General features: G+C 38.2%; 1 protein-coding gene across 1 annotated transcript in view; it reads right to left on the bottom strand.

Moving 5' to 3' along the window:
• NPR1 (natriuretic peptide receptor 1) overlaps nt 1-12,013 on the bottom strand; it is a 3,300,976-nt gene that overhangs the window by 2,493,853 nt on the left and 795,110 nt on the right. Inside the window, exon 2 of the mRNA XM_044079969.1 lies at nt 6,859-7,058. Coding sequence (XP_043935904.1) covers nt 6,859-7,058 — 200 coding nt within the window. The remainder of the gene's footprint in view (nt 1-6,858; nt 7,059-12,013) is intronic.

The following is a 12,013-nucleotide window of genomic DNA, read 5'->3' as shown; positions in this document are numbered from 1 at the left end:
TCTCTGGTATCTTGCATTCACAGCATGTAATGTATAGCACTGGTATCTTCCATCCACAACATGTAATGTGTATCTCTGTTGTCTTTCATTCACAGCATGTAATGTATATCTCTGGTATCTTGCATTCACAGCATGTAATGTATATCTCTGGTATCTTGCATCCACAGCATGTAATGTATATCTCTGGTATCTTGCATTCACAGCATGTAATGTATATCTCTGGTATCTTGCATTCACAGCATGTAATGTATAGCACTGGTATCTTCCATCCACAGCATATAATGTACACCACCGGTGACCAGCTACCGTACCAGCAGAACTGCAGTGGAGTCAGTAGTGCAGAGCATGCAAACTGTATCACTGGAAAACAACAAGAAAACAGTTTTCTGAAGAAGTTCCATATTTAATTAAATGAATGAAAGCACTAAATTCTATTTATTTGTGAGTTTCCCTGGCTTCTTCTCTTGTTGTTTTCAGGTTTTTAGTTTCTTCAATGTATTACTGGAAACTTGTAACCAGCTACTGTACCTTTAGAATCGCAGTGGAGTCAGTAATGCACAGCATGTAATGTGTGTTACTGATCTTCAAATCCAGCTGAATCACTTCTGGCCCTTTTAGTAAATATCAAGTGTACTGTTAAGTGTAACATACCATTAGAACAGCACTGGGATACTGTCATTTACAGCATGTAATACATACCACTGGGTGTAACATACCATTAGAACAGCACTAGGATACTGTCATTTACAGCATGTAATACATACCACTGGGTGTAACATACCATTAGAACAGCACTAGGATACTGTCATTTACAGCATGTAATACATACCACTGGGTGTAACATACCATTAGAACAGCACTAGGATACTGTCATTTACAGCATGTAATACATACCACTGGGTGTAACATACCATTAGAACAGCACTGGGACCCTGTCATTCACAGCATGTAATACATACCACTGGGTGTAACATACCATTAGAACAGCACTGGGATGCTGTCATTTACAGCATGTAATACATACCACTGGGTGTAACATACCATTAGAACAGCACTGGGACCCTGTCATTCACAGCATGTAATACATACCACTGGGTGTAACATACCATTAGAACAGCACTGGGATACTGTCATTTACAACATGTAATACATATCACTGGGTGTAACACACTATTACAACAGCACTGCGACCAGTGGCGGATGGTGACTTCAAATCACAGGGGGGGCTGCAGGAGACACCTGGATGGGTGGGGTCAAGGGGAAGGGGTGTGGTCAACTAGAAAGGGGAGGAGCGATGCTCAAAACCACAAAAACTAACTTTAATTAAATACGCTGCCCTGGGTGGCAAACCATCATTATGAAAGTCCAATCAAGACAAAAATAAGTGTAGAAGAATAAAAATATTTCAATGCATTGCCTGCATGACAGCTTACTTAATATCTAGATGGAAACAAAAGGTTGTGAGGCATGAAAAAATAAATTACTTTTTAAATATGTTACTGGAATGCCAGTCAAAATCAAGTATAAGAAAAACCAGAAGCACTCAACTCAAACCACTTCTCCTTGCACTGCAGTTCTAATTATAATATATTCAGCTTTATTAAAGTACCAAGTAACATGCTGAAAGTAGAAATCTCTGTGATGCCCCCACTTGTAAAAATGTTTCTTATCCAAAAAAGACCTGCTGTCTGACAACTTGTTTCATGGGGAAAACATGATCAAAGTAAAAATGAAAAGCAAACAAGAAACAAGCTCAAGATACATTGCTTAAAGGATTACTGTACAGGTTATGGACCACACATGATTGGCATTCTGTTTAGTTTACGGGTAAAGTCTGTAGAGATGACTGGAAGTCTCCAACAAGTGTAATGAGCTTTTAAAATAATCGAATCCTGGCCTTTAATAGCCAAGGCTTATACATTATCTAGTCAAGTATTCTCTGCATGGCAACAACAGAAAGGCTTTCAATGTTGGCAATTCTTTAACAGTATGCTTATTAACGCTTACTTGCATCTTACGATCTCAGACAAGCTTACCTTATGGTCATTAAAGCATTGCTACTTAAACACAGAGCAACAGGCACTTTGAGTAATAAGCATAAATCTGAGTAATAAGCATAAATCAACAGTACAAAAATATGACAGAAACCAGACCATTCTGCAAAATCAAGGACAGATGAAAAGCCACTGTAGTACTTATGCAGTGTGTCCTCCCCATCCAAGGTAGACACAACTACTCCTTGCCTTGCTTGGACACATCCAGAGTCCCTACATGGGGGAGTGGGGTGCAACAAGTATGTCACAATTTGAAATGTCTCTGGCTGACTGTGGTGGCCCTGACACATTTGTCATACCTCTCAACCTCAAGAGCAAGAAATCTGGACAAAGCCATACACAGAAGTGGGACAAAGGCCCAAAAATAAGGACAATTTTTAAATATTGCTCTAATAAACTTAGAAAGATAATAGAATAGGTCTTGCATTAGTATGAATTTTCTGAAGGGTATAAAATCTGAAGGGTATAAAATTTGAAACTCAAATGTCTGTCATTTTCTAACTTCAGTCTTTAGTGATTTGTCACTAATTTGCCAAAAAACACAATTTTATGAAAAATGGACCAAAGATGTAATGCAAAAATATAAAATAGACACAGAATACAGCTGGAAACCTGTCAAAGAAGGGACACTTTAATATTAGTACTGCTATCTTGAGCAGCTGACAAAATAAAAGAATCTACATGCATTTCAAGTAATCTATAACTTTGATTATTACAGTTATTTCTTAATTGTACACCCTCCATGTTTTCTTCCAAAATTGCTATTTTGTGGAGGGATTATTAGGGGGAAGAGCAACATTTTGAGCCAAAATCGGGGACAGTTGGGTGGTTGGCTATGCCTAATTCTATAAAGCAGTTTATTTGCATGTACCTCTCAACCGGTTAATGCAGTAAATATGAACAAGGCCAAATATATTGGGGGCACATATAAACAGTACTAAAAATTGCTCTTGTATAAATTGAGACAGTTGATAGAACAGCTCTTACTTCAACATGCATTTTTCTGAAGGTTATGAAGTCTGAAACTCAGTGTATCATTATTTAGTGACTTAATTCCTAAATGATTTGCCAGAAAACTACAAATTTTATGAATAACAAACCAAAAATAAGAAGCAAAAATCTATTCATTCTTTGAAAATCTGGACAGTTGGGAGGTATAGTTCAGCTGGGCCTGTCTGAGTTTGCTGCCCCCCCCCCTGACAAAATCATGGTTGAATGGAGCCTCTGCAGCCATTCCAATGAACCATTACTTGGCTATTTCACTCCATTTACCATAAACATTAATGTGCATACTGCTTTACTTCTATGATGAGTTGGACTTTATTTGAAAGTTTTATTTTGTATTTTACAGCACAAACACTAAGTCATCTGCTAAACAAAGCAATGCAGTCTCACAATGAAAACTTAGCATTAAAACTTCTCTGCCCTTGAAACTCACATTCATTGAAACTGCATTGAAACCCACATTCAAAGAAAATACATTTTGCCAGTGGCAGATAAAGATTAATTTTGGGCTGTTTTCAAATCATAGGCCCCTTGCATATGAAACATACATGTGCTCTTTGATACACCTTCCTCATTGTACTAAATTATATTCCTTGTACAATACAGTACAGTTGTTAGAGGGTGTTTTAAATTTGTTTTGAACATTTTTCCAGTAAGCAACGAAACAAAACGTATGCACCCATAATGGCAAAACTGTCCAGTTCAGAACATTTATCATAAAAAAGTCTACTCAGACTTCCACAGTCCACCATTATTAGTAAATATACACAATTCTACAGTCCACCATTATTAGTAAACATGCACAATTCTACAGTCCACCATTATCAGTAAATATGCACAATTCTACAGTCCACCTTTATCAGTAAATATGCACAATTCTACAGTCCATTATCAGTAAATATGCACAATCTCTGAAGTAAAAGTCATCTAAATAATTCCACATTAAAGAAATCTGTAACTAATGAAGAGGTTGCTGCTAGCAATCACCTTTATATTTCATGGTTTCATCGAAAAATAAAGTGTCTGTTGCCCCTCAGGAATAAATTGCCTATATTACATTAAAAAATGATAAGCTAGTAATAATATTGCAAGAGGAAATGGATGGCAAACTGATAACAGACTCATAGTTAGTATCTTCACCAAGGAGAACATTCTCAGTACGGCAGCATCCACCCCTGTGGAGTAGAACCCACAGCCTTCTGCATCAAAAGCAAGTACACAACCTGTTGTGCTATTAACAAGGCAAAACACTAATCTTCTGTTCCCCTGCAGCTCTCAGCTCCTTGTAAAATCTACTCAATACTCAACTGCATCTCAACTTCGCAGCACAAGAAAACTGGAAAAAAATAAAAATGTATTGGGGGGGGGTCAAAAGCCCAAAAACCAGGGACACACTAAACATTGCTTGTATAATCTTGGAAAGTTGCTAGAATAAAATGTTGTGTTACCACCATATATTTTATTGCCAAGGTCCCTGAGCAAAACAGTCAGAGTAACATACCACTATGCCACATCAGCTGCTTTGTAAAAGAGAGGAAGACTGAAACTTAAATGGCTATGATTTAGTGAATTCAGTTCTCACCATAGCTGTCAACCTCTTAGTACAAAACACCTGGACAAACCCAGTAATGAGGGAATACAGCCCTCAAACATATTCAGTGAATTCAGTTCTTGCCATAGCTGTCAACCTTAGCACAAAAACCTGGACGAAGCCAATAATGGGGGAATACAGTCCCAAAAATAGGGACAAATTTCAAATATTCATCTTATAAACTTAGAAAATTGCTAGAAGAAAAAGGTTGTGTTACTATGTATTCTGAAGAACATGAAGTCTGAAATTAAAATGCCTGTCAATTTTACTGCAGACAGAACAAAAACAATTTTCAGCAGAGACCCAGGGATTAATACTGCAGACATGTCTTTGTAAAATGACAGGGCACCAGAGCAAATCCACACAAACACAGGGAGGAGATGCAGACTCCACACAGAAGGCACCCCAGCCAAGAATCAAACCAGAAAACCTATAGCTGTGAGGCAACAATACTACCACTGCACCATCAAATATGCAAGGAATTAAACATTCAGAAACCTGAAGTCTGAAATTCAAATGCCTGTCAATTTTATTTAACATTTGTTAATCAGGACAGTCTGACTTGGAACAAAAAAAAAACAATTCTCAGCAGAGGCCCAGGAAGAAATAATGCAGACATGTCTTTGTAACATGGGAGGACACAAAAGCAAACCCACACAAACACAGGGAGAAGATACAGACCCCCCCACAAAGAAGGCACCCCAGCCAAGAACCAAACCCAAGAACCTACAGCTGTGAGGCATCAATGCTACCACTGCACCATCAAATTTCAAGCATTGCAATATTTAAAAACCACAGATATTATGAGGAATAGATCAGATCAAATATGAGGCAAAAATCTGCAATTTATTTACAAATGGTGGAGGGTAGGAAATTCAGGTCTTTAACACCTGCATACAAGGTACAGGGTTCAAGCCTGAGGTATTCCCTACCACACCACCATGAGTCTAATCACCAGTACTTCACACACACACACACACACACACACACACACACACACACACACACACACACACACACACACACACACACACACACCTGGTCCTGTAGTAAATCCAAATCCCTGTCTGCAAAACCACACACACACTCCACTTACCTGGTCCTGTAAATCCCTGTCCGCAAAACCACCATACATCCAGTAAATCCCGACGAGACTGCAGCCACCATACATCCAGTAAGTAAATCCCGCAAATCTGACCCGGCCCGTCGCGAACTCCAATCCAATCCAGATCCTTACCCTGCCCGTCGCAAGATCTTCCCCTGCAGCAAACTCCAATCCGATCCTTCCCCTCACTGCCGACGTTGCAGTCCGACCCCGACGCGTTTCCCCAGCAAGTTCCCAGGCAGTCTATGCAGTTTAAAACTGCATAGACTTGTGGGAGCGCTCCTGTCCATGATTCTCAATCAGGACTGCCGTGCGCATGCTCCATGCACTAGACTGTCTCAGCAGCAGTGCGCATGCGTGGAGTCCGCGAAATTTAAACATTTTTTTTCGTTTTATTTTTTATTTTATCAGTACTTTGAGGTTGAGGGGGCTGCAGTCCGGCAGTCCGATAGCACGGGCCGCCCCTGACTGGGACCCTGTCATTCACAGCATGTAATACATACCACTGGGTGTAACATACCATTAGAACAGCACTGGTATACTGTCATTTACAACATGTAATACCTACCACTGGGTGTAACATACCATTAGAACAGCACTGGGATACTGTCATTTACAGCATGTAATACATACCACTGGGTGTAACATACCATTAGAACAGCACTGGGACCCTGTCATTCACAGCATGTAATACATACCACTGGGTATAACATACCATTAGAACAGCACTGGGATACTGTCATTTACAACATGTAATACATACCACTGGGTGTAACACATTATTAAAACAGCACTGGGACCCAGTCATTCACAGCATGTAATATATATCACTGGGTGTAACATGCCATTAGAACAGCATTGGATCCCTGTCATTCACAACATGTAATGCATACCACTGGAAACCTGTAACCAGCTACTGTTCCTTCCCAAAAGTAGCACCATTTTTACCTAAAACATGGTCAGCAAAAACAACAAGGATCCCTTAGCCTTATAAGCAAAACACTATCTGCATGTCTTCTGTGTCCATTTTGTCAGATTCAGTATCCTTGGATGAATTTTATATATGATTTCTATTACCTAAACAAAGACAATTTAGCCCATACCTGGAAGAACTCCTTTGCTTGAATGTCATCATTGTCTCCTCTCATCCACGGCCTTTTGGGATCTGGGTACTGTTCACCATGAAGACTTCTTCCCAAGATGTCAATGTAAAAGAAAGCATATTCCCCTTTATGCATCTGTTCACGTCCAGCATGCAACATCAGCTGACGAAAAACATCAGGAGAGCAGCATACATACACAACTGAAAAAAAAATCATCAAAATTGCATCAGCTCTGAAAGATGAAATGTCTGATAGCCTAAGTTTTAATTTGCTGTGATCTCCTTTCATAGCTTGCAGTAGTGACACAAGACAAATTGGCATATAAGTATCAATATCAATATAATTTAGCTAGAATCTGTAATTAGAATTTCACATCAAGCATACCTATTAGTTAAAAGCTCCATGTAGTAAGAGTGCTAATGTCATCTATTTTTACCTCTGTCAAAACAATATATCTTAAAAGTGTGTGCAAATGTATGATAGTGTAGAAGGAAGATTAATATATCACAGTGAAAACAAGCTTGTTACACTAAGCAAACCTGTGCTTCATTACTATAATCTCTGCTTGCATGGTGTAACTGTTAAGAAACTTCTTGGTCAACTTATACCTTTCGACTGCCTCAAAGACCAGGCACTTCAGAACACGGGGTCTTATACAGTCCCCAACAGTTAAGTATGCTGTTTTATGCACACTATAGAGAAACAGCCAGAAAAGGAATGGCCAGGCAAGTTGCAACAAATGAGTTCTTACCAGGAAACAGGGTGGATACATACTCTTAAGAAAAAAAGTAATGTAAGAACATAAAGCCATAAAGCATTACATTTATAAATCACTTTTATTTAGAAGAATGCATTGCGATTCAATTGTCTCTGAATTTGTCTGAACATCCGTATCATTATTGCTACAAAAAATAATAAATAAGCCTATACACACACACACACACACACACACACACACACACACACACACACACACACACACACACACACACACACCTATATACCCTACTGTTCAAGATATTTATGATGGATTGTCCATGGACCACAAAGTTCAAGTATTCAAGTATTTTTGGAGAGGTAGTTATTTTTAAGGGTTATAAAATATATTTTATTACTCAAAAAAGTGAAAGTGAAAAATTTCTGATTTTTTTCATAGTTCACTTCCAAAGCAAGAGAAAAAGTAAATGTAATGAAGCATCCCTCACTCTCCATGAGTGCAGTGGTTTTAAAGGTGCTCTCACTGCCAGGCTTATGAGTGCAATGGTTTTAAAGGTGCCCTCACCGTCAGGCTTACATTGTTTCGTCTACTGTGTGTCCAGCTGCTATTGCTCTGTCCTTCATCTGAACTCTCGTTCCCCTATTATCACGCTGCTCAATTTTCTGACACTGTTTCTATTTGAGCCCTCAGGCCCTTGTTCCAATTTAATCTTAATTGTCCTATACAGAGGAGCCTCTATCAGTCACAGCAAATAGAAATCCACTGAACAAATGTTTTGAGTCTCTCACATATAAAACATTATCCATTTTAAGCATAAAGAACCCCTCTGTGTAAATATTTAAATGTTCTTGTTTATCTGAAATGCTTGTGTTTCAAATTGTGTCCTTAAAAGGGGCAAGTCTGTGATGCTGGGGAGATTATTACATTGGTTGTAGTTGAAGTACCTGTGTTGCTATTTTTATTTTATGTGCTTCCCCGTGTCTTTTTAAAGATGCTGGGAACACACACTTTAAATTATTTTAGTTCTTAACTTTTCTGTGGCTTGGGGGTTTATGTGACTGATGGTATTTCTAATAAATCAGAAGAAGTGCACTGCACTTTAAATCGAGCGACAGTGCAAGTGGCTCAATTTTCAAATATCATATTATTGATGAAAGGATTACAGATAGCTTACAAGGAGATTATTGGTGTCATTTTAAGGGCTTCATGAATTGTGTTGATGCTCCAACTCTTTAGGCATCTGGACTGGGTTGTTATCTTTATTTACTTTGTGTGATCTCCCATGCATAGTTCTCAGCCAGTCAGGGACAAATCCATAAATTATCAGGGACAAGTTTAAAATATTAGCACTAATCTGAGACATTGATAGAATAAGAGAATATAAGTAAATATACACTGTCTGAACTAAAAGAAGTCTATAACTGTGTTTACTATTATTATTTATTACTTATTAAGTGCAATTCACTACCCTTTCTCCAACAATCAACACTGTTAAGAGGGATTAAGAGGGACAGACCTAAACTTTGAGTCAAAACCAGGAACAGTAGAGAGATATGTTTCCACTTCTTTTTAAATACGCTGGGAGCACACACTTTATTTTATTTTTTAAGTTTCCTGTGACTTGAGAGCTTGTATGACTGATAGGGTTTCTAGCCTATAAGAAGTGTGCTACATTCTAAATCACACCTTTGTATAAGCATCCACAAACAGACTGAGTGTTCATGTCATTGCAAAGAGGTGCTTTGCACATCTTTGCATGACTTTGTGATTGTGGGATTGTAGGTATATAGAATATAACATAAAAATCTATATGACATTTTGAAATGGTATATCCAACTATACCTGTTATCAAAGGGTTGCCTAAGATTCATAAGAACAGTGTTGACCCCCCTCTGAGACCGATAGTTTTGGGGAGAGGATGGGTCACTGAGCCCATTTCAATCTATGTGGAAACTGAACTCAAGAAGTTGTTGCCTTTCGCACATACTGTCTTGAGGGACACTGGTCAGCTGCTGGAGAGACTGTATGAAAGAATGGAGCAAGAAAGCTCCATAGACAACCTCATTTTGGTGACAATGGGCGTCAACAGTTTATTCACTTGCATACCCAACGATATAGGAATAGAAGCAGTAAGGGACTCTGCCTCTCATTTTGAAGTAAACATGGATGTGAGCCTAGTATGCAGCTTCCTGGAATTGGTCCTGGAGAGCAATGTGTTCCTCTATGGTGAGAGCTACTATTGGCAGAAATGGGGGTAGCCATGGGCACCCCCTGTGCAAACAGCTATGCCAACATAGTCCTAGCTGAATGGGAAAGGCAATGGGAAATGGATACGAAAAATGAATGGAAGGAATGCATCATCTTTTACAATAGATTTGTGGATGATGTTATATTCCTATGGAAGGGCAGTATGGAATGCCTAAATGATTTTGTCAACTATTTAACAAGTGCGACTAGCTTTCTAAGATTCAAAGTGAAAATATCAGCAAATGAGACTGAGTTCTAAGACGTGAGAATTTCAATGAATAAAAGCAATGGAATCGGCACCACTATATTCAGGAAACCAAACTGGAGGAACCATATGCTATACTACAACAGCATGCACCCGAGACATGTTTTTCAGAATATTGTTGAAAATCAAGTGACCAGGATATCCAAGCTCTGTACTGATGATGATGATTTTTCTGCAGGAACAAGACAAACTACTACAGAATTTTGCTTCAAGAGGCTATAATGAAAAACAATTAGTCATGAGTAAAGGCAAAGTAATGTCCATTCGATATAACAAAGGGCAACCGTACTACTCGAAACGGAAGCAGAGCGATGTGAAGAAAGGTGTGAACAGCAACAGTCTCAGATGCATGATGACCTACAGCACTGACTCCTTTGATGTCCATGAAACCATCAAGAAATTTTGGCCAGTCTTAACTGCTGACAATAAAATTAAGAGAATTGTGGGGGAAACACCTATGTTTGGTTATAAAAACAAGAAGAACTTAAAGGCCTTATTGTGCAACGATGATGGAATACCTAACAAGCAGAGTACAGAAGGAAGAAATAGGTTAGGAACCTGGAAATGTGGCTTTTGCAAAGCTTGCAGCCACATTAAATGTTCCAACAGTTTTGTTCATCCGGTAACTAACAAATGCTATAAGTACTCTGATTTTGCTAACTGCAACACCAAGAATGTTATATACGTTGGCACTTGTAATTTGTGCCAAGCCTATTATGTAGGAAAGACCAATAGAAAGTTTAAGGAACGGATACTTCGCCATCTGTTAGACATCAAGAATAAAGTGGTAACCAATGCCCTATATGGACATGTGTATGAAAATCCAGGGCATTCATTTAGCTTTATGGTTGTCTCAAATGTGACTACTAACCTCCGTGGAGGAGACATTGTCAACAACACTGAAAAGGAAGAAAGCAAATGGATCATGAACCTCAGAGCTAATTTATTTCCAGGGCTCAACAGAGTAGTTCCTATTAAACCTATTTTGAAAGAGAGAAGCCTAATTAAGAAATGAAATGGAGGCTTAAGGAAGGCGTGCATCTGATTGCTGTATGTGATTGGTTGAGCAATTAAGAATCTTTATTTAACAGCAGTAAGTCAGGTCTACACACTAGGATCTGAAGAAGTTTTTTTAACTGAAAGCACTTATCCTGTTTGACCTGCAACTTGAACAGCACAATTTATGCTTTTTATTTCTTCGTTTTATTAAAACCTACATTTTAACAGAATTTCTCAGTGAACTTTTCGTTGTGGTGGAAGCCTTTTTTTCATTTTACTATTTTTGCCTATTAAGGCTTCCTCTGGAGGTGGTTTTTGGTTTGGTTGTTTGTTCGATGTTTTAGTGTTGATGAAGAGCTATTCATGGAACATACTCTTCGATGCATAATCATAGACCCATATTTATTGTCAGCCCCATTAGTGGAAGTAAATCAGTAAAACAATTTAGGAATCTTGATTACTTTTCATTTTTCCCTTTACAATTCATGCAAAGTCGGTTTGTACTAGAGCCATGAAAAAGATGGGATATATTTTAATATCACTTACAACAAGAGATGAGACTTACAGTATTTAAATCTTATATAAAGCCCATTTTGAAATATAACAGTGTGTTTTTGCATGTATACTCAAGGACAATTACATATTTTAGAAGATATATAAAGAAATTTCATTAAAAGAATTCTTTCAATTAAGGACTTTGATTATGAGCATAGATGTAGGCATTTATAACTCATAAGACCACCTTAGTCCTAAGCACACACCAAGTTAAGCAAACCAGGGATTTATTTCACTTCTCCCCGACACCTTTAATGAAATCTTACAAAGGATCAACTGGACCCCACTCAAATATTTCCCTCGACATGAGGCTGTTGTATTCTTCAATTCAACATTTCTTAGAATTTTAAATAGTTTAGCAAAAAACCTGG

The sequence above is a fragment of the Protopterus annectens genome, chromosome 8.part0 (genome assembly GCF_019279795.1).
Source record: "Protopterus annectens isolate FY-2018-M chromosome 8.part0, PAN1.0, whole genome shotgun sequence".
Lineage (NCBI taxonomy): Eukaryota > Metazoa > Chordata > Ceratodontiformes > Protopteridae > Protopterus > Protopterus annectens.
The sequence above is the reverse complement of the archived record's forward strand: the minus strand, read 5'-3'. Positions and strand labels throughout refer to the sequence as shown.